The sequence below is a fragment of the Leptinotarsa decemlineata genome, unplaced genomic scaffold (assembly GCF_025532065.1).
Source record: "Leptinotarsa decemlineata unplaced genomic scaffold, Ldec_3_MD MMD2_tig00003736_RagTag_RagTag, whole genome shotgun sequence".
NCBI lineage: Eukaryota > Metazoa > Arthropoda > Insecta > Coleoptera > Chrysomelidae > Leptinotarsa > Leptinotarsa decemlineata.
Window position 1 is genome coordinate 6544973 of NW_027412593.1, and position 25156 is coordinate 6570128.

Here is a 25156-nt window from a genome sequence, read left to right on the forward strand (position 1 = left end):
GAGATTGAAATCGAAATCTCGAGTTTGAAGTTTTTATTTCTGAATTACGAGATTGAAGTCGAAATTTTGAGTTCAAAGACAAAATTTCAAGTTTCAAGTTTCCAAGAAACAAACAATAAAAATATGTAACCTTTTTGCGTTTCTATAACTTTCTGTCTCAGTTTGGTATCTTTAAATCGAAGTCGATGAAATAGAAATAGAAAAATTCAAGTAAAACTTTTCTTCTCGGTGAAATTATCGGTATCATAATAATTAATGGCAATTTTAATAACTGGGCAGACAAAATGAAAAAAAAAACACGAAATTCACTTTTGTGAACTGATTCCATAGAAGTGAAATATTATTGTAGTCAATCAAATAGTCTCACCGACGTAATACTTTGATTCTTCCCTGAAAGCTTCACTTGTGCGCGAAAGATCAACTGAAATATCACACCGGTAATGTATCCAACAAACAAACGCAATCGAAGCTGGATCAATACTGATTGTATGGAGGTCGTACCCTCTTCTACAAAATTGACTTGAGACCTCGATCGGGCGTTATGGAATCGTCAGACCACATGTGCTAGAAACTGGTTGATATGAAGTTTCAATACATAATGATTTTTTTGTTGCGTCATATTCATATGACATAAGTGGAAATGATTCGTGACGGTTGAAAATCAACGTAAACGGTGATTCGAACAGAAAATATTGCTCAGTATTTAGAAAGATTTTGAATCCAACTGAACATGAAACGAGGAAAACATAAAAGCCCCCAGAAGAAATTCAACTACATCATCTTCAATATATCAGATGAATAGCAATGCATTTCTCACATATTAATTATTTTCTGAACTGAATTAGAAAAATATCTTGGCCGTTTTGTACCAAAAATCTCGGTGAAACACAATAAATATCCTTTACGAGGTTCATAAAATAAGGTAAATGTTCAAATTTCGCGGGCTACATACATTCGATTAGCAATTTTTTCATGTTGGCACACTGATTTCGAACATATGTTCACAGTTTCAGCTGTTTAGCATGTTTAGTTAGTTGGTGAGAGACTTAAAAGATATTATAAGTATTTTGCGTGTTCGACGATTTTCTGCTATCGAAAAATATTGATCAAAGAACATGTATTAAATTATGTGTAAAAAATGAAGTTGGGGGCTCGAAAACACTCGAAAGGTTGACAGTAGCATACCACGATTGTACTCTGAGTTAGAAACTTTTTCAAAATTGGTACAAGCTTTTCGCAAAAGGTCGAGATGTAAGTGACGACGCTCGCTCTGGACGCACCTACACATCAATAAACGGTGAAAATGTTGAGATAGAGAGTAAAATTTGTATGGAGAATTGTCGGATTACTATTAGAGAAGTTGTTGAGGATGTCGGAATATCGGTTGGCTAATGCCATGCAACTTTTTTGGATTTTGGGCATGAAGCGTGCGGCAGCTCGTTCCAAAATTGCTAAATTTTGACAAAAAAAATGTTGAATGACGTCAATAACATCCTCATTTGCTTAAAAGGGTCATGCCTGCTGATAAATCATAGTTATATGATTATGACACCGAAACCAAAGTCCAAACGTCCCAATGGAAGAGCCCAGGAGTGCCAAAACCAAAAAAGCCTGCCAAATTCTATCAAATGTCAAGGATTTGCTCACTGTTTTCTTTGATCACCGTGGCTTAGTGTATTATCTTGAAGTTATGCGCCGCTTGCGAGAAGCATTACGAAGAAAACCTCCAGTATTGTGGAAAAACAGTTCATGTTTCACGATAATGCCCCTGCTTGTAATTATTTGGCCGAAAATAATATCGTAATTATGCCTCCGATTTACCTCCTGCGACTTTTCCTTATTCCCATGATTGAAGAGACCCATGAAACGATTGAGGAGATAAATACCAAATCGCTGAGAAAGCTTGAGTATATACCAAAAAGTGCAAAGGGATTTGCATATCAAGGATTTGAAAAAACGCTGACACAATCAAATTATATCTGAGGGGAACTTCTTTGAAGTGGAGAAAATAGAAATTGATGAATAAATAAACATTTTTTGAAAACGCCTTATTTTTTCAAGAGACCTTGTATGTTTTTCCACCATGAAACAAAAATAATAAAGCTCACAACATCTCCAAACGTTTGAGGTATCGTAGAAAATCAGTACCCACTGTGAGAGGTTAATCGGACATGTAAAAAACTATATAAAACGTGACTCACGGTCGGTGGTAGGTTAGACGTTTCTGCAAAACGCAATGCAGGATACATTTCCTAACCTGATCTATCGATTGAAAATATTTTCAGCATTGCGGCGTTGCTACTTACATCAAAAAGTCCTAGCAACTTTATTTTTTTAAATAAAACATCCCGTATATTAACACAATTTTGTAATCGCTCTTTCATTATATTATTTTTTTGTGAATAATATCCTATACCTATCTCTATCGGTTTTCGTGATACAAAATAATTTGTGTTAAATATGGTCCAAAACATAGCCCTAATTGAATTTGAGTACATCAGTACTCTCAATTGATGAAAAACTAACTCGAAATATTTAATTAACACCAAGAAATCGACTTCATATCATACAGGGCGTGTTAAAATTACTATTATTTCAATTATGCATAAAAGTGCAAAGTTTTAATGAAACACCCTGTATATCACTTGATAAATTGAAAGATAATGGAAAATGCTTTTTCAAAATGATATATCAATGTCCTTATATCTGAATTATAAAGTTTTCCTAATAATGTCACTTCTTCTGGAAATATTATTTTTTTAAGAGTTTGTTTTTAGGTAGCAGTGGAATTATCAAGCTTATAACAGTTTGGTTACTTTTATAAGTAATTTATAAATAGTTATCGACGGTGTTTTAAAACATCTTCCAAATTGAATGCACACATCGATTATTGAAACGAAGTTCTTATGAAATTATTTATTATACACGGACAGTGTGATCGAATCATTGCCAAAACTTGCAGAAAATTGAACCAAATCTATCCTGAATTAACACCAATGAGCGAGAGGCTATGTTTTGGACCATATTCAGCACAAATTATTTTTCATCCCAAAAATCTATAGAGATAGGTATAAGACATTATCAACAAGAAAGTATTATAATTGAAGAGGGATTTCAAAAATGTGTTAATATACGGGGTGTACTATTAAAAAAAATTAAATTGCTAGGATTTTTTGACAGAAGTGGCAACGCCGTAGTGCTGAAAATATTTTAGATCGATAGAACAGATAAGGAAATGTAAGGTGTGGAATTTTCAGGAGAATCTACCACCGACCGTGAGTCACATGGTATATGTGAATGCAGACAAATTTTGTAACTTTGTCTAAAATTCGGAGCATGATACAATCATTCTTTCTTTCGTGGGCTTTAAAGATGAACAAGCAATTTTTTCGATAACTTTTTGTAAATTGTGTATTACCGATTAAATTTTCGTTGATTTCTTTGGATTAATCACGATATGGGTAATTTTGTCGACATCAGTGTTATTCCTCTTATTACTTCAGTAACAAAATGTTACTTTTTGACCAACTCTGATACTAAATTGTTACGTTTTGGGGACATTTCAGTCCTTCAATTTCATAATTATGCCACAGATTACTGCCACAATTGCAGTTGAAACGTTTGGAGATTGTAACCAAAGAAGACCACGACAAAACCCCGAAACCAACCAAAACAAACATTGCATAATTTCAAAATTATGTCTTCTCGTCTTTATGTACTTCCAAGACATGTAGCTTTCCATTCTCGTGAAGTGATTGACTATTCCAAAACTTAGCCAAGATTTCAAAGGGGCAAACAACGGACACTACGTAACCGATGCCTTTCACGTCTGCTATAAATGTTGATTGAGATACGACGATTTGTTGGTCGAGACCGTGCAGAAAGAACACGAGCTGAAGCCCCAGAAAACGCAAGTTCTTAATTTGTTGTTCAGGCGGAGCGGTATGATCCGACTCGAATAATGGCCCCTAGGGATATTTTGCTTACCGTCTGGGAATGGCCGGATTTGATTTTTCATTGGTTTCAGTGGATTTTACACTCCGTCGAAAAGTGCTTCAATTAACACTATCATTGCCAAAAGCACGGTTAATTTTACGGGCTGCTTCGGTAGCGCTTTGGTTCGATTTGAAATCGTTGAGAAAAATTGGCAGCCGAAAAACGCTCAATGACATCATATATTATTGAGCTGAAAACAAGCGAAAAATCAAACATATTACTCTGCTGACCATAGCACACTTGTCTCGTCATTCCAGTTGAATTCCAGGACATCGGCTACGGATGCACATCTTCAGCGGTAGCAGGAGGTTAGATATCTCAATGAGGATTTAGAAGTTATTTCGAATCGGGGTGAAACTAACCAGAATCAATTCAATGTCACAAAAACCCAGGCATCGGTTTTCTCTAATAGTTATTTATGTATCAAGGGAATTAGGAGGGCCTTAATTACCGATGGCAAAGTTTGCGTCCCGAGGGCCTCTGGCCCGAGGGACAGCAATTGCATGAGGTTATTAAGGCTCATTAATTCCCGTGGTACATAGATGATTTTATTTCTGACCGATTTCAATAAAATTTTGTTCATTTTTGAAACGGAAAAATGTACCAATTCATTACCTTCCCGGTATATTTGAATCAGGTACCATTGATTATAGTAGAGTTTTCTTGTTGCTAGGTTGTTGCTATGTTACTTGTTTATAAACAGAACTTTGTTATCAAGCTGTGTTTGCGGTGAAAACGTGTTTTCTACCCCAAATATAATGGAGGATATTTTGAAAAAAGCTGAACAAGCAAGAGAATCATTAATTCCATCGAAAAGTGAAGCCGTATACCAAAAAGAATACAAGATATATCTGGACTGGCTGACACGGAAAAATGTTATGCCAAAAGATGTCACTGAAACTGTATTTCTGGCATATTTTCAAGAACTGGTAAGGAATTTTCTATGTTTTTCGGTAGATTTGGTAGTAATTGTGTTTATTCGTTTCAGTCAGAAACGTATAGTCCGAATTCTTTATGGACTAAATGGTCAATGCTAAAATCGATGGTGACTATACATGAGAAACGAGATATCACCAAGTTCAATGAACTACAGGCTTTTTTGAAACGGAAGAGTAAGAGTTATAAGCCGAAAAAGTCTGCTGTTTTATCTCCTAAAGATGTTATCAGATTCCTAAAGGACGCTCCTAATGATATTCATTTATTGCATAAGGTAATTTTTTTCTTATTTTCCTTTTTGTGTGTATTTATTTCCTTTTTTTTGTTATAGGTTGTTTTGATTATGGGTTATTTTGGAGGATGCAGAAGTCAGGAACTTTTGAATATGAAGATATCGGATATAGAGGACCGGGATTCCGTTATGGTAGTGAACGTACCAGAAAGTAAAACTGGTGTATCGAAGAAATTTACAGTTGTGGATGAAAAAGAGTTCTCCGCTTTGTCTTTATTAAGACTTTATATGTATTTGCGTCCTAAAGGTATTGAACGATTTTTTTTGAGCTTCCGACAAAATAATTGGAAAAAACATGTTTGGGAAAATCCCCAGCAAAATCGCAATGTATTTACTATTGCCAAACTCATCTTCCTATACGGGACATTGCCTTCGTCGCACTTCTGCTACTGCTCTAGCCAATGCAGGAGCAACTATGACTAACTTAAAAAGACACGGAGGTTGGAAAAGTTCCACGGTGGCGGAGGGGTATTTGGAGGATAGCATCGAATTGAGAAATAAAACGGCGCGTATGTTGTCTACTTTGTCATCAGAAGAGGCAGGTACCTCGACTGTAGTGAACAGAAGCTCCAGCCATACAAAAGAAGAAATTGTTTCCAGTGGCGGAAGTAATTTTCAGGGAACATTTCAAAATTGTACATTTATTATTTGTAATGACGTGAATAAATAAAATATGGTTCAGTTTTCATTTCTATTTATTTTTACTTGTGAAAGGTAGAGGGAATTATAAAATCTATAATGTCCCAAGGGAGTTATGACCCTCTTTATTGATAGCGTAACTATGACGATATAAGCTTATAATATCCCGGTCAGAAATAAAAAGATTTATGTCTCCGAACTGAATATAATAATATCAGGACAGCAGACAATTCTGCTTTCTGATTCGATATGTTTGTTGAGGACTGGAATGGACCAATATGTCTTGACACAATAATGACGCTGGAAATGCAAAGGCTGCTTCTCAAAATTTCTGAACAGTGTTCCGAATCAGAAAATTGTACCCACCTCAGCAACTTTTAATGCTTTGCAAAGCTCAGATCATACCTTTTTTTGAGTATTGTTCTCATGTATGGAGCTTTGCCCCTGAGTATACCCTGAAGCTACTGCATTCCTTCCATAAAAGAGCCATCTGTCTGATTGGAGACACGAACATCACTTGTAACCTTAATAGTCTGGAACATCGAAAAAAAGTTGGAGATTTGTCACTCTTCTTTAGATATTTTCACGGGAGATGTTCAAGTGACTTGGCACATTTGATTCCACCAAGAGCGGTACATATAAGAAACACGTGACGGACTGTGACTGCTTACCGTTTTGAGGTTCAACTCAGTACACCTAGAACTTCACAGCTGAAGGACTCATTCATTTGTAGATCAGCGTTTATGTGGAATACATTTTCTTAGAACGTTTATCCAAATGAATTTGATCTCCAGAGGTTCAAATCCAACGTGAATTGCTACATTCGCACAAGTATGTTCTTGTAGTGCTTGTATTTTATCTTGAAAAAACGACCGGATACCTTGTTTTCGTGGTGAGACTTATATTGGTGAAACTTGGAGACCATTAAAAGAGGATGAAACTGAATATTAATATCATATCAGAACTACACCAACGGTTCTGAACAGTGCACCACAAGTAGGATCAGAATTATCAGAACACATTTTGAAATCAGACCATGAACGTTGAATTGGATTGAACAAAACGAGAATGATTGCCAATGAACCCCATTGTAAGAGACGTAAACTTGAAGAATCAGCGTATATATCTGGAGAGAAGTGTATTTGGAACAGCTTCTTAGAAATGGATCGTATTCAGCTTACCGTCTTGAAGAAAAATATGGATAATGGTAAAATAGCAATAAACTGATATCATAGAACATCGAATGTTTCGAAAGTCAATCAACGTTTGTTTGATGGTGGTTGACAATATTTGGTGGTGTATTTCATCAGTTCGGAAAAATTTTTTGTTAATATTTTTTAAATTTCAGCTTTTATTATAATTTCAATTTTTTTTTTGGTTTTTGCTTGTTTGTTATTTCTTTGTAATTTCTTTTTTTTGTTCAATAAAATTGTTATTTTCGGTTAATCTTTTTAATTTTCCTCAGGGATTTCAAATCAATTTATATTATATTAGACAATGGAAGTCCGAACTGATGAAATACATCAATCAACAACATTGACATATTTTAGAACTTCTTTGACATATGTCAAGGAAGTTTAGAAATAAGGCAAATCAACAAAAAAAACTAAATATACTCAGATTTTTTCTGATTCTGAAGGCGGAGACAGATTTTAGCCTTCGAAATATTGAGATTTCTCAGCTCTTCATTTGGTAGGCAAAATTATTGAATACGACAAGTTACTGGAAAATGGAACATTTCTCTTTGGAAAAAGTACTTTAGGGTTGAATTGAAAAGTTCACCTTTTCCAGAATGTGGAAGGTGAAAATACCCAAAACAGGTAAATGAAAAATTTCACTTCCATCATAAAAAATGACTTTTATTTTATAAAGTTTCACATTATCTATATGTATTTTTCAATAACATTTTCTGCGCAGTGAAAACGTATGTATCAGCTATAAATAACAATAATTGTATAACCCCTTTACTTTTTAGAAATTCGAATGATGTTTTGTGAAAGTCACTACTAAGATATCAACAGAACTTCTTTTTGGCATAAATGATTCAAAAACCCGTATGATGGTATTGTAAAAGCATTCCTAGAACATTGATATAAAACATATATCATTTAATAAAATATATTTCATGAACGTTCTATCATATTTTTTGAAATGAAACGTTGCAGGTTTCAATAATATTCTGAAAACCTGCAAAAAAAATAAAGTAACAGTTGGGTTAGGTTCGAAAAAGTTTTCAATGAGGACCCTACCCTGTATCTGTGAATAAAGAAATATCACTTCAGTAAAAACATGACAAGGATATGGAATTCTCCACGGTTGTCGAGCAAGAACAGGATGTTTCATTGATTTCCATTTTTGGTAAACCCATGCAAAACACACGCTCTAAAAAGATATAAAATTGTGAAAGTCGAGGATTATCTCGAAAATAATCACCTACGACCTCTCCGAACAATAATTCCTCAAATTCGATTTCTTAAATGTAATTGTGGCGCCATCAGAAATGTCGAATACTTGCCGAAGATTGTCGTAACGAATCTCTCATTGTACTTTGTGTAATATCTGTGACCAATAAATGATATATATTTCTCTTATGGCGAAACTGAGACGAGAACTTAAAAAAAACTGTTCGCAATAGTCTTTAAAATTTATAGTCGTTATAAATCAAAGTAAAAGTACGTCGACATTAATAGTCATTGAAAATTTTTCAAACTCCGGTACGTGAAGGTGTTTCATATTTATGACTGAAGGTAACATGGCTTGAAAGAGTCAGGTATTCGAGTGAACAATTTTGGATAGAATTGACCAATATCTCCTTGATGAAGATTCATATCAACACAATTTATTGTAAGATTTTCGCTATGGGGGTTTTACGAAAACCGCGCTATTCAACAGCTTCCTGAAGCGATAATGATGAAATACTTACATTTACAACCATTTTACACTGCATACTGATTGGACCGAGGATATTATATAGGGCCCAATAAGATAATTCATTTCAATTGATCCCATATTTTTCAGATGGTTGACTTTATTTTTTTTTAATGAAACTGAAAACTATTTATATATGATAAAATTGGCTGATACTTGATGGAAATTGTTTTCAGAAAACACTTTATTCAACAAACATGTCCGCTGCTTAGTGAAAATTTCATAGTAAAGTGTTTTTAGAATATGCAAGCTATTTCTATATTTTTTCAGGCGTGCTTTAGATGTTCTTTCGGTTTGACCGATGTGAAATGACATACATAATTACCAAGAAAAATTAAAAACTCCGGATCTATTTGTCATCAAAGTTTTACCTTTGATAATTTTGATATGCATGCTTGAGTTATTAGTGGTTCAATGTTTGTAAGCACGACCAATAATAACCTAAGCATGCATTTCAAAAGTAACAAAGACACGAGTTGAGATCAGGAGTTTATAAATTGTCATTTGGATAATGAACAATGTACAAATTCCGGATATATCTATCACCAAACTCTTGCCTTTGTTATTTATGGTATGCATGCCTTAGTCACTAGTGGTTGAATGTTTGTAAGTACGGCTCATAAAACGAATAATAACTTAAGCATGCATACTAAAACTGACAAAAGACACGAGCTGGGATCAGAAATTGATAAATTATATTGATAATCATATGTACAAGGTACATGTGATGTACAAATAAAAAACTCCTGATCTATCTGTCACCAAATTTTTTCTGGTGTTATTTTTTATATGTATGCTTGAGTTATTGGAGGTCCCATGTTTGTAAGAACGGCTCATAAAATCAATAATAACCTAATTGCATTTTGAAAATAAGACGAAAGTTGAAATCAGAAGTTCATGAATTGTCATTTGGGAAATGTACTATGTACATGATTCGGAAGCCAAATTGAAAACTTCGGATCTATCTTTCACCAAACTTTTGTTATTTTTGATGATCAAAAAGTACTTGACAGCTTGACTGCATTAACCTTTCTAGATTTCATATCATTTCCAAAAACATGTGGATTCGTTTTCCGATGGCATTTCAGGTTAGCTTCCCAAATTTCTGCTACCGCAGTTGTCGGTTGATTGGTTAAACCACCAACACTGACATAAAAAACTTGCCAAGTTGACTTGGGTGTCACACCAATAGGTGGTTCTACTTATGTTTCGCTTGCGTTTACGCAGCTATTTTTATCAAGTACTTTCTTGGTTTTTCTCATTTTGTCTTCAATCGAGGACCGCCTGCCTGGTACTGACGATGCCCAATAGGCTGAAACAGCTGTCTACCGGTGGCTCTTAAATTGAAATCAATGATCAATGGGAATGATCAAAAAGTACTTATCTATTTATTTTTTGATCAGAGAACAACTACTCCCCTGGCTAATACCACGAAGGGCGTTGGATTATATCCGACAGGTGTCAGTGCAGGATTCTTCACTGAAGTTATTCCTGCATATGCTGTTGGCAATATAATTGCCGAAATAGATTTTCAATTATTGGAACACACTTGCAGACCGGTTTTGGGCTTTTTGGCCACTCAGTGGCCTTGCACTCAGTGCAAGGTAGTGTCTATCATTAACAAAAGAATGAAATACACGATAGAAGGCATAGATCTAACCTGTCAAATGAAAAAAAAAATATACGTGTTCAAAAAATAAAGTGAATGTTTAAATTTCGCGATCTACGTACTTTCGATTAGCGACTTTTTTCTTTTTTGTTATGTTGGTACACTCGTCACGAACATATGTTCACAATTTCAGCTGTTAATTAATCATGTTTAGTTTGTTTCATTATTGAAGAATGAAAGTAAATAAATACAGAGAAAATCCACAAAGGCTAGCCTGCGCGTGGATCATTGAGGTTATTATACAATGAATATTAATGAAATATTGGAAAGCAATTGAATAAATAAATAAAACATATAAAACATTTTGCACGCTAGTAAACAAACACAAACATAATCACATAATGAACACATTAAAATACTTATGAGGAACAAAATGAAAAAAATCGATAATATTTACTTATTAAAGCAGTCACGTATATATAATTGATATGCTGAATGGAATTTATAATTTTGGTCACGATAATGATTTAATAATAATCGAAACACAATCATATATATGTACATATAATAAATACCAAATGATACACAGGTAGATACGATTTTAGAACAAGGATAAGTTTCAATTTGCATTTTTGAGGTCTATCAAACAAAGTATCTCATTTCTAGGTTTCACAGTAATCCATTTCTTGGCTTCTTGTTTGGATAGGGACACTGAATTTGGTCAAAACCACCACCGTGTTCATGCCTAAGCCACCGTACTTACCAGATTTGGACCCTGCGACTTTTTCCTGTTCTCGAAGTTGAAGAGATTCATGGAAGGACGGCGTTCTCCGACGATTTAGCAGGTTAAAGCCGAATCGCTGGGAGAGCTCAAGGACATACCAAAAAGTGCATATCAGAACTGCTTTGAGGATTGGAAGCAACGCTGGCACAAGTGTATTATATCTATGGGGGACTTCTTCGGAGGGAACAAAATAGAAATTGATGAATAAATATATATTCTTTGAGAAAAATGATAATTCACCTTAATTTTTGAACAGACAGTGTACGCTCAGAGCGCAGTGGAATGCTATACTTCTTGTCTTATAGAAAATTTCAAATAATTCATTTTGAAATGAATATAATGAATAACCGGTACGGCCATGGAAGCTGTGAGTTCCATCGACAATATATTATATATGAGAAGATCATGACAAATAATAAATCAGTGGTACCGATTGAAAACTATTATTGCATATGATTAATGACCACGGATTTAATTGGTTTTGATTGAATGCCAAACGAGATGATCTTGCGTAATTGAATTAGGAGGAATTAGCAAAAAGAAAGCAATTTACATATAGGCAAGGCGCCGTCATTCAAGCAAGTAGTTCAAATATATTTCTTAATTCAGACGTTCGTGCCGCAATCATTTTACCTTTTGATAATTTATAGGTCTTTGCATTCCTCAAAACAGTGATTTTGTATGTCAGGCAGTCGTTTCTTCTCGTATTGGAATTTTCGATAGGAATTCAAAAATAGTTAAATGAAATTCCGCAATCGTTTTTATTCACTTATGACACGGTACATTGTCTTGATGAAACATCACCTTCTTTTTCTTTTCAAACAACGGGTCCGTCTTTTAAATTCACCTATAACGCTATGAAGTAGTCGCTGTTGATGGTTTTTCCCTTTTTAAGATAGTTATTATATTATATTATATTATACCGTACACCTCCCAAAATACTGATACCATAACCTTGCCAGCCGACTGTTGTATCTTTGCACGCTTTCCAGTCGGTTCACCAAGTGCAGTCAGTCCACTCAGATCATGATAGTTTTGGTTCTGTTGTGGAATGATAGAGCCATGTTTCATCCATTTTCACATATCGACGCTTAAATTCGGGTTTTTTCATGGTGAAACAGTTTCAAACACTGCTCAGAATAATCAATTCGTTGTAGTTTTTGGTCGACTGCGAACTCACGCGGCACCTACTTTGAACAGAGCTTCCGTGTACTTACCCAAATATTCATGGACGATATGTCCAACACGTTCCTTTGATAACTTCAGAGATTCAGCTATCCCATTCAACTTCACTTTGCGGTCAAGCAAAATTATTTTGTGAACTTTTTCGATGTTTTCTTCGGTAACAGTTTCTTTGTGTGTTTTTTGGTGTAAAGTAAAACGTTCATCGAAAAACTGTTCCACCCGAACATCAAAATGTGGAGGTACACCATCCTGCTGAAATTTTATTTCATTTTCTACTGAATTGTTATCATTTTCTAAAATTTGTGTATTCATAGGATCTACACAGTCTTGTCATAGATTTGAGTGTGTGTCTCCATTGAGATAACCTTCAATGAAGAATGGTCCAACAATATGATTACCAAGAATGACGGCCCAGACATTCACTTTTTGTGGAGTTTGTGAATGTATTTCCATCATCGAATGAAGATTCACATCGTTACACTAACGACAATTATGTCTATTTACTTCACCATTCAACATGAAAGAAGTTTCGTCTGAAAAACGTGTATTGTATAATAGGTTTAGGTTATTGGTCAATTTCCCACTGAACACTGAAGTTTAAAGTATTGATGGCTCACGTTGTAGTCTGAATGATTCGTATTATAAATTTTTGCAGCAGTTTTAGCACAATCATTATTTTGATAATAGGCTGCATCAATTTCTGTTCTTTCTTCAGTAGAATAAACCATGTTGGGACACAGTGAACAAGGATGACTGAATGATAATTCGCGAAGAAGTGACAGTGGCCAACTATCTAATTTTTATTCTGCGACAACTATATTCAACAAAAACTACCAGTGCAGAAAAAATTATCAGTATGTCCATTTCAAAACGTTCAATACTAATTAAATAAATTCTTTAAATCTAGAAGACCTGGGACAGGGAATTGTTCGGGAATGCCGATTTCTGACTTCGAACATCTTTAATAATGTAAGGAACGCTTCCGAAAATAGACTGTATTATTGTATTGAACTAAATAGAGGTCGTTTTGAACAACACTTTATCCGTTGCTTGTGTTGCCATTGATATTACTTTTGTTGATTTCCTCAATAAAATGAGCGACAGCGAATTTTCTACAGAAGTGATAGAGGGGCAAGAGTCCTGTCAAATGATGTATCACCCGACCCCTTACGCTATTGAAAAAAATATGGCAGGTAGTTGCTGACCTTAGGGGGGTTAAGTTTCGGGTTATGATTTCCATTTCAGAATCAATCCCCCTGGAAATAAAAATTGACGTGCCGTTTGAAATTTTCGAAAACACGTCCGTTTCTGACTTACAGGGGGACCAAGTTTTTGTTGGAACGCCCTATATAGAAAAGTAACGATAATGAATTTAATTTAATTAAATTTAAATTGAATGGAACACTTTCATCCTCTATAGCAAACTTCAAAGTTTCGGAACCATATTTCGATTGGAACGGATTTCACTTCTAGGTAGTGCTCCTGAATATGAAACTTCGTAACTCCCATAATTCAGAATATACTTAATCTCATTCATTGTGACGACTCTGTATAACTAGACACGGTTGAAAGTAAAAAAGTCATTCCATAAGCTGTCATCGCCTCATGAACAACAACCCTCCGGAGTCGAAACTTTTGCTAGCCGAGGTCTTACATTCTACCTTCACGATTCAGACGAAATGCAGTGAACAGCGATCTTTTTGGAGTTGAGATTGAACTTACCTTCATACTAGCGATGATTTCATAAGTAGGACTCATCAACCAACCACCTTCGGTCTGGGTCTGACCAAAAGTACGTAGCATATTATCAGTTGAAGTGAATAATTCTTTTTTTTTTAATTGCGAGTAGTTTTTTTGGAAGTAATTCAAGTTATGAATTCATGAAACAACAACAAAAATTAATTGCCGCTCCGGGACAACTTGAATCATTCCATTGACGCATTTGCTTTTTCAGCTGCAGGAAACCCCGGAAAACCTGCAGCACCACATCATCTGAAGATCTTGATCTGCCAATGTTCTCTATTTCATAGAATACAATAAAGGGTATCTCCAGAGGCACCAATAAATTCAAGATATTGCCAGAATATTTAGTGACACGGCCATCGTCAAACTTAAACCAATCCGTTTCGTCTTTGATCGTGTTCATCTATTTCGAACCTTCGTAAGAGTTTGGTGCCGTCAGAGGTTGAAGATCATCAGTGTTATTATTAGACTGACTGGTGTCTCAGCTACACTTGTTGTCTTATAGTCAGTTAGTCAGGCGCATATTTGGCAATACAGTTGATCATCACTCATTGAAACTTCTATTTTCAGATTATTCAACAAAAAGCTTTACACGGATTGGTTATCAGTCATATTAGATAACGCTAGTTGAAGTTACCTCTAGAACATGTACTACAGAGTAAACTAGTGAGGAATTTCCAGCAAAAGATCTACAAGCACATATTTAAACACTTGTGATCTTGGTTATAGTCATTCAAATTTCTATTGAACTGAAAAACTTTGAGTACAGCACTGAAGCTTCTCTACTGTGATGAATATCAATTGTTATGGTCCAAAAAACTCGCGATACATTTGCATATTTACAATCTAAATTTAGATCACCGTATTGTTGTAGGAGTGTGTTTCTGTGTCTTTGGTCGGTAAAGACGTCAAGTGATTAATGAGTCACGTCATACCTTATATATTGTGTAAACCGCATTTCAGACTTATATGGAAATTCGTGTACGTACGTATAATGATGAAATATTGGAATTACAGCATTACTGTCTTCGTGTATGATTGTCAATAATAATCGTTCGAGAATATTTAGAGATTATTTTATATAAAAAGGTCAGCATGATGTTTCCATTTGTTTATATTCGTTCTATTGTAATGAGCTGATCGATGATCCAATATACTGATTGACTCGACATGACCATTGATCGAGGCTGATAATCATTTGTTTCGAACTCAGAGTAGTAGGTGAAAATATTTCATATACCTACTCTCATGTTATTGAATATTTAAATTTGTGGAAGTGTTTTAATTGTACAATTACATTATATTTGTATTAGGTGGTGTCAAAAGTTTCATCCGTTCTGATGTCATATATTAATTAATATTTATTCTATACTATGTCATGGTATATATACACTGATGTTGTTCATTCTTTACAATTTTTTTTCAGCTTATTTTTATATGATGTCAATGTTTCTCTGCGGATTCGAATTGAATCTAAGCGCTATCGAAACAGTCCATAAAATTAACCAGGCACTTGGCAATGATAGTGTTAGTGAACGCACTGTTTGAAGTTGTTTTGTGAAATTTCGTTCCGGGAATTTTAGCCCTGAATATGAGCCCCTAAGTGATCGACCTATAGTGATCCAGGACGATGATTTGAGGACCCTGGTGGACACTGACCCTTCACACACGGCGCGTGGGATGACGGAAGAACTGAGCATTAGCTCCCATTTAGTTTTTGATAGTTTGAAACGTATTCAAAAGGCCAAAAACCTCAAAAAGAGGGCCCTACGATTTGAACAGTCGACAGAAATTGTCGTTTCGAGGTCTGTTCTTCTTTCCAAGTGGATCCTTCTTTCCAAGAGGAGACGTTCAGGACAGTGATTGGAAACCCATGGACCATCCAGGCACATCCCAAAGGGCAAAAACACACCAAAAAGACAATGGTTACTGTATGGTGGTCAGCGGCTGATGTGACTCACTCTAACTTTCTGCAACCGGGCCAAACCACCACAGCAGAGTCCTATTGTGAGGAAATCAACGAAATGTACCTGAAACTGCGTCACCTGGAGCCGGCACTGGTCAACTGAAGAGGTTCGATCCTGCTCCATGACGACGACCGTCCGCATGTTTCACAAATTACCGAGGAAAATAATCAAAATATTTTTTGTATGATGATGAAGATTTTAAAAGCCAAAACCTATTTTTTCTTAAAAATCAATCTCACCCAAAAATATATCCCCCCATTCAATTTGCATTATTAAAAAAAAATTTAAAATATTTTGCAAATTTACCTTCATATAGAGGCGAAACGAACCACGAAAAATGTCAAGTTTGTTTATGAGTGGGACAAGTTTTGATCATTAATCTTTAAAAACTTTCTTGCGCAACTTTCTAGCGGGGGTGTTATTTTTCTGAATAGTAATGAGAATTGAGTGATAACTCATTGATGAGGGCTTTCGATTCCTCACCAATCTGTTTTAAAATCTGTTTAAAATCTGTTTTTCCGTTAATCAGCTGTCGCCCCCATACGAACGTCAACTCTCAGAAGTTGAGAAACTTGTGCGAACTAAGGACTAACGAGGTCTTACCTTTTAACGTGTGATTCCTAACACGGTTGCAGAATCATTCCAGCTTCAACCAGATAAATTCTCTCGAGAAAAATATCTGGTCGAAGCGGGAATCGAACACACGGCCTTCCGATCGTGAGTCGGACGCACAACCACCGCGGCCAATTTCACAACCAATACCTGCATCTCTTTTGAAAATTCGGTCTTCTTGTTGAGAAGATATCAAGTTTTGAAATGCCAAAGAAATGTTTCCTCAATGATGCAAAAGTCAAAACAATTTCAGTTATAAATTAGAGATAAACACCTTCTGAATATTTTACTCATCTGTTTTGGAAAAGGTGAAAATAATTGAACTTCATTTCAAAAATTTTATCCAACGGCAGAATGTCCTGACAGACAATCTCTGGGAAAATTCTTTGCAACATGGTGATGAAAAGAGGCAGGGTAATAAGTTATAGATGTAGTATAGTATTGGGATGAATTGCAATGGATGGTATATTTAGTGAAACAGAGAATTTTTCACAACATGATTTTTCATCAAGGCAACTCGCAGTTAGGTATCTACTCTTTTACATTCCACAAAATTCGCATTCTCACATTTTCATTCGTTTCGTTTACGGTTGACCTTTCTCCTTCTCATAACAAGCAATACTGATTTTTTCAACATTGTTTTTGAAAGCAATTTGTCTTATCGATTTGTATAGATTATCTCTGATGATAACTAAAATGATCATTTCTTTTCACCTTACAAGAAAATCCTACCCAGTATTGGAATACAGCTGATATCTGCAGTCTCATTGATTTTTATTCTAGCTTGTTAGCTGTCATGTCAATTCAAACAAAACATTTATGTGAACCTTTTTCTTTCGTAACTGATATATATTTGAATGTCCGAAATCGTGTCGGTTCTACGGCACATTTGTTTGTATACCTGAGTTACAGATTCACTTTAATTCGAAGTGGCCGATGATATCATGTTGAAAAGTGTAATTTTATGAACTGACGTTTTACATGATTTCGTTAACGTAAAAAATTAGGATATCAGTTACCATCCTATCGTGCTGTATGTTTCAGTGTATATCTGGGTCCTTCAGTCACATTAAAAATTGCAGGATTCGATTTCAATTGTGGTAAAGTACATACAACACAATAAGCAAGATATCGAAGCAAAATGAGATGAATGGGAGCCTTCTGTATCTCTAGAGTAGGGAGGATGATTGTAGGCCCATAGCACTAAGGCCACATGCGACCGACCCATTATACATCCTCCCAAAGAGTTGTCCTCCTGTCCTTTCCAGGAAGGTTGATAGGTCACTGGGAGACATCTGCTTTATATCGGCAGGTGTAGGCCAAGACTCGCCGAACACACACTCCTGCATAGATGCGTGTATCCTCTAGCCCCATATTGTGGAGGCGTTTCCTTAGTTGACAGTGGCCAGTCGAAAAATCCTACTGTCAAGCGTAGGTTTTTCCTGGTCATCGCCAGATATTTCTTCGGGCCAGCTTCCCAGGGTGATCCTGGCAAGATTGAATCCTTTGATTTCATGTGGAGCCTTATTTGATTGCCGACCATTCATTATTAGAAAATGGTAATTGACGTTACAAGGTCGATATGTAGCAAATAACGGATGAGGTTGAATATTGTAATCCCAGGCGCAGATGAGGATTATAACAACCGAATCCGTTTTTCACGTATCAGCCGTGTGTCGTTCAAGACTTTTCGTAATCCCGCTGAAAGATTGCATTTTGATTTCGAGGAAAGAACAAACCACGTACCTCGTAATTTTACAGAAAAATACCAACATTGTGTTGTCCTGGAACAACAGCTCAGCGATATTATAAACAACGTCAGTTTTTTGTGTTCGCGAAGTCGCTTTAACAACGACCGTGGATGAAATTGAAGAAATTGATGAAGAAAATGAAATTTCTTCAGAAATATTGGGAGAATAATGTGCAGCGAGTGTTGATTTACTGGCTAAAATAACTCAAGAGCGATATCAAAAAGAATATGAAAATTTCGATAGGGCCGCCGGCCGTTAAAATAATCTTTACGGAGGGAGGCTGTTAATATTAACTTTTCAATTGTCATCTGAGTACCTTTAAATCAAAATAACAGTATGCTACTCCAACTTTCCAGGTTTTCCATGCTTTGTTGAGAAATTTAGATCTACTTACAAAGTGAATTAATGGGTCTGATGGATAGTACTCAACCAGTAAAAATTACTAGTATCTTATAGTTAAATAATGCCTCGTCGGTGTGTTACAAAGCTCACATTCTGAACTTCTATTGTTCAATTTTTTGTTAACGACATCGTCAAAGTAGTTGCTTAGAGAAGGCTTTTTCGTCCAATTTATGTCTGATAGATACTTCTCTAGGTAGGGGAGTCCGGGGTTGGAAGTCACATTGTTTTGTCTTTTGCATTTTTAGTGTTTTGTTTCATAAATTATCAATGATATTTCTATATCAATAGATGGTGTTTTTATAATCCTTTGAAAAGAAATATTCTTTTTTTCTCCAACATCATCCATAAAGGAAATATAACAATTCTTATGGTAGAGAAAAAGTGTGACTTCTAACCCCGGGCCGGGGATGGTTGTCACAGTATATGGGGCAGATAGTCACATAGGTAATTGATGGGTATAAAAAACATTCAAATGAATATTTTTTTCGAAAGTGGAATAATATAAGTAATTAATTATATTCAAGAAGAGAAAAAAGTGTCTCATTCGTAGGAAAAAAACATATTTGCTCCAAATAAAAAAAATACCATCCGGTAACTTCAATACCAAAAACATAGGTCCATCAGGCCGCAATGCTTGTAAACTGAAAATACCCATTCTAGCGAAATTATATCTAGTCTAAAATTCAGTGAATATTCGAATTCACAATTACGGCAAATGTAATCTGGCAAATATAAATGTTTGGAATATTCTTGGGAGACAAACCGACATGAATACTTGAAGCTATATAGGTAAGTATGTATTTTTATAATTCTTTCTTCTATTTATCGGTGAAGATTTGCCTATACCTTTGATAAACAATTTTTGTTGATGGTATTGATAACACCGTCTTGCCTATCTTTTCGACAGTGTATTTTTCACAAAACAGTGTTGGATTGGAGTTATTCCAAAATAACTTTCTTGCAGCACGCAATATCACTGCGTGAAATACTAGTCGATCAGACTTTCTCATATGATGCCATGACATTTCTATGATTTTCTCTAAAACAAACAAAATTGTATGAAGTAGAAGCTCAAAAAGCTGACCAAAAATGCAGCACAAATATATGTTGGTTGTCACATGTGACTACCAGCCCCCGTCAAGTTGAGACAACGAGCCCCAAAACACATTTCAAAACATAACCCCCAAAAATAACTCTGAATCAATATTTTTTCGTGAAAACGGATAGTGATATCATCAACCACAGAAGTCTCATCAAACATACATGAAATACTACATATCTATGGAAAATTATGAGACTCGACACAAAAGCACAAACATTTACTCCAAAATAAAAAACAAATGTACGTATCTCCCCCACATAGTATGGAGTTAGAATTGAGAAAATGCTCTCGCGATCCTTCGATTCTGTTCGATAAACTCTTTCGTTCGTTCAATTTTCAACTATAGCCCCTGTGACAACCGACCCGTGAGACAACCATACCCGGACTCCCCTACATATCCTTGTATAGAGTTCATTTTGGCAGAGTCCCACATTTTTTGTATGAAGATGAAGAAGTAGAAAGCTAAAACCTGTCTTTCCCAATATCGTACCATTTTATCAGATTCAAAACTAGTGGTTCACTTTGAATTCTATAAAAAACCAGTGTGGTTCACCATTACCTGATAACTTTGTGAATGTAGTTCATTTCTATAAAAATATTACATCCAATTGATGAATGAGTTTCTGTCACAAAATTTCTTCCTCGAAGAAAACAAACGGCACACCCAACTAAATCTTGAAAATTCTTGTTTTGAAAGATTCTTAACGCATCTCAGTATGTATATCACAGTTAAGGAGTGTCTGTTTCTCAATTGTCCGAAAGGCTTTTATGGATGACATGGTGTAATTGAAATACTTCTCAAGATTTTATCGTCGAATATTTTGCATACGGAACATATTACTGCAGGATTTCATGCAAATTTTTCCACTTATGCAGAAATATTCAAAATAATGTGGAGCATATTCAAGGCAGCAACTGTTTCAAAATAATGTTATTACACTTTCTCGAGTGGATACTTTTCAAATAGATAACATTGGGCTGCGTTCTAGAATTTATTCTGAGGATCATAGCTGCCTTATCTGAATCGTTCATAATCTTACCCTAGTATCATTAGGCTACGACATATATAATAGAAATTAACATCTTTTATATTTTTAAAAAAAGAGGGCCTTGCAAACTAAGTTGCTATGTTTTTGTTTCTATTTGGTACTACAGAACGCGCATCTTCTATAAGTGGAAATTACAAGTAAGTGGCTACCTACGCCCAGTAACCGAATTGAATTATGTACAGCCCCCCTCGCATATCGATTATTATTTTTTCGGCCAGTCCCTTCTTCATCAATTGGTCTCCCCCGTTTCTGTATACTGGAAAAAGTTCCAATGAGCTGATCTATCAGGCAACTCTTGAATTGCAAATGCGTCATGCACTTGGAAGCGTGATTTTCACTAATATATTGAGTCTTGTACATTATGTACGAATTCATCATAGATGCATCAACGAAATAGAAAAATAATTTCATCCACCACCTACGCGATTTCCATGAAATATTATATGTTGGATGTAACTGATCAAAGTGATCAACGCCTCCCATGTGCAGGTTATAATCCCAGATCGCTCTTGGACAAATTATATCCTCTTTATCTCCTCTTTTATTTCTCCTCTGAGCCAAGGCTTTGTCAGATGGATCATGCATATTGCTCGCCAATATGACGGGTTTGGTACTTCTGTCTTTTCATTTGTACACTGTTATGTCACCTGAAGAAGCAAAATCGAATTGTCCTAACGATAAAGCTTCATTTGGAAAAAGTTTGTCATGGGGAAATTGTTTTCGGTTGGAACGAAATGTTCCGCAAGCAAATATTTTGTCATCCAATAACCTTCGAAGCAATGGAAATGATGAGAAAAAATTGTCAAAATACAAGCAGTAACCATGCCCTGAGAGAGGTTTCGATAAATTCTCAACAACTTTCTCTCCCAAAGCAAGATTGTCAGGATTTTCAGACTTTCCTTGGTACACATCGAAATCTACCAAATATCCTGTGTTTGCACAAGCCATTGCCCACACTTTGATCCCTCTCTTGATGGGTTTCAGAGGCATATACTGTTTCAGCGTTGACCGACCTTTGAATGCCACCATACTCTCGTCGATAGAAATAAATCTTGATGGTGCGAAATTTTCCTTGAATTTGGAAGAAAGATGGGTAAGTAGAGACAGCACTTTATATAATTTATTGTATCCATCTTCACCTTTTTTGGGCATTCGTTCATTGTCAGCCAAATGGAGAAACCTCAATATTTTCAAAAACCTTTTCATTGTCATAACGTTTGAAACTCTCTCATTATGAAAATTGTGATTGTTTGACCAGTACATTCTGATACTCGGTAAATTGTTGATTCCAAACAGTAACAATAGTCCAAAGAAAGCTTTCAACTCAACAATATTCAAATCCAGTTTCACACCTTTTTGTAATGCATATAAATTGCTCTGTTCTACAAAAGTTTTCATAATGATGTCGTTAAAATTTTTTTCAAAAATGGATAGGACATCATTAGTGGAAATTCTACCTACCACTCCAAAAGGTCGATGAAAGATGAATAAGGTTCCGATTCTTCTGGATCAACAGTTGGAGACTGACGACGTATTCTTTTAGGAGGTAATATTTGACGTCGCGTCTTTGGTCTACAGCCTGATGTGGAGGGGAGAGAAGTCGAATCTACATTCAGAGTGGGACTAGATCGGAAAGAAGAACTTGAGGAACACAAATGGCTATTCGATCGAATAGAAAGAGCTGACTCATACGGAAAATCGTCTTCTGCGTTCGAGTTCGCACCTATGTCTGAGTCATAGCCTGCCGGTCTGTTATTCCTTCTTGATCTGATGTCTCCTCAGATCAGTTAGTACTAATCTTCTAAAGATAACTGTTGAAATTTAATGATATTCTACTCATAAGTTTGTGAGTTATTGTACTAAGGGTGACACTACTTTTATTATTTTCAAAACAGTGGACCAAAAACAATTTTTCGTGTTTTAATTTTACACTGCTTCTTGATGAGAAAACTGCCGTTCAAGCAAAGCGGTGACTTGAAAAGTGGACTCCGCTCCATCAGAAACAACAATTATACACCTATTGAAACTCTGGCCATTGAAGAAGCCCACAAGGAATCCCGAGTCTGGTTGGAATACATAGACGCTACCTTCATAATATGGAATAATGAGAATGCAGAACTAGACACTTTCCTGAAGCACATCAACAATGTGAGTCCTTCCATCACTTTCACAATAAAAAAGGAAGTCCTTCCTTAGACGTATTGGTGAAGAGGACCGGCATTAAATGGGAAACACCTGTATATCGAAAACCCACTCACACAGGACAGTATCTGAACCAGAAATCCAACCACCATCAATCGACTGAGAGAGGAATTTCACTTCTTTGATTGACGACTTGTTTATTTTGTGGAAATTTATGTTCACTGAGGGTACACTACAAAAACACACTTTTGTCTATTTTCCACGATATTTCTTTATTGTTGACTAGTTTCGGCTATTACTATTTTGAAAATGGTGTAATAGCCGAAACTAGTCAACAATGAAGAAATATCGTGGAAAATAGACAAACGTGTGTTTTTGTAGAAAATATGCAAAAGTGTGTTTTTGTAGTGTATCCTCAGGAGGAAAGGAATCATCAAGACTCTACTAGACGGTGTCTTCGGGCTCTGTAATAAAAGGAAGGTCTCGAAAGGGAACTAAGCATCATCAAAAACGACCTTCAATGGAATGGTTACTCCAGAGTGATGGTAGAACAGGCTTTCGCTAGAAGACAGCAAGAGCTCCACAAGGAAGAGAAGCCTCCACAACCAGTACTTGTACTTCCCTACATCAGAGGATTATTGGAAAGAATACGAAGGATTGGGTCCAAGTATAACATCAGGACCTGTTTCAGATATGGGAACACTATCCGTAGCAGCCTCACGAAAACCGGGCCCCCAAACGCGGACTGCGATTCCAAGAATTGCATTTACCGGATACCTTGCGAGTGCAGAGAATCATACATCATACATGAAACTAAGAGGCCATTAAAAGTTCGCATTGCTGAGCACAAGAAACACACACAGCGAGGAGAAACCAGCAAATCCGGAATAGCAGAGCATGTCTGGGCTTATCAACATAATATCAAGTGGGCTCAAGCTGAAATCATCCACAAAGAGGAACAGTGGTTTAGAAGAAAATTCAAAGAAGCCGCGTAGATGGGGAAAACTGTAACAGATTTAGGTATTATCCGAACAGAAGTGCACCTTGCAGTGATTGAAATTATTGATGGGATGGAGGAATAAGGAGCAAATTGAATCGGTCCAAGTATTGAGCCTTGCGGTACTTTGCGCTGAAGGAAAAAAAGAGGTGAACAAGTTCCATCAAACGTTATAATTGATTTTTTTTCATTGATATAGTTGGCAAAAAAGGTAATAGCAGAAGTCGACAGACCAACGTTGATCTGGAATACAAACTTCAACTCGAATATTTTCGGCACAGTGTCGTATTTTATAGTTTCTGTTATGACTCAGGCCTACAGATACAATTTGTCATTTGAGACAACTTTTCCTCACCCATGAGCTTATCGAAATCGTTATCTGAAGGATTATGGCTGTGACATCATTCATTATGTTCTTGAATCCATGATTATTTTCACCGTCGTTGCTGATTCTTCGACATATTACTTTCATCCTCGCAGTCAACGCACATATCACTGACGGTGTCTGCCGTAGTGGCAGATGAAACTTTTGTTACTTCACGGGTATCACACATGAATCAACCGAGGTTTATACTTGATAGATTAGGTTTGATTCATAACTGGCATTCGCAGAATATGAATAATAGAATAAACATTTCATCTGTACCAGAATTACTTCAATTTCTTACAATTTTATATATCATTAGTCCAACAACGAAATTATTTCGATTCGCATTCATCATCTATCGAAACATCTTCATTCAATAAACAAATTATGAATCACATTGAAAGGATAATATTTTATGAAGTGACTAATTTTTGAATATGTTGTCGGTTTTAATTGTGAGACATTTTTGCAAGCTTTCCTTTATTGCTAAATGGTTTTTCGGAATATAAGATGACAATAGGCATTTTTGATTGGAATTTGGTATCATGAACGGTTGATAAAAAATGACATAAATTTGTGAAGCCATTGTATTTCTGAGTACAGTTGGTGAATTGAACAATCACCAAAAGAAACATACAGTTAGATATCGCATAAA

At 35.7% G+C, this 25156-nt stretch overlaps 2 protein-coding genes across 4 annotated transcripts in view; one reads left to right on the plus strand and one right to left on the minus strand.

The window, feature by feature from the left end:
• The window catches only part of LOC111507951 (uncharacterized), a 353913-nt gene that overhangs the window by 151833 nt on the left and 176924 nt on the right, over window positions 1–25156 (minus strand). The gene's annotated exons all lie outside the window — the stretch shown is intronic.
• On the plus strand, window positions 4040–5909 carry LOC141483606 (uncharacterized). The gene is made up of 3 exons (XM_074178368.1): window positions 4040–4925; window positions 4985–5206; window positions 5264–5909. The coding sequence occupies exons 1-3, from the start codon at window positions 4755–4757 to the stop codon at window positions 5645–5647; spliced, it is 777 nt and encodes a 258-aa protein (XP_074034469.1). The 5' UTR covers window positions 4040–4754; the 3' UTR covers window positions 5648–5909.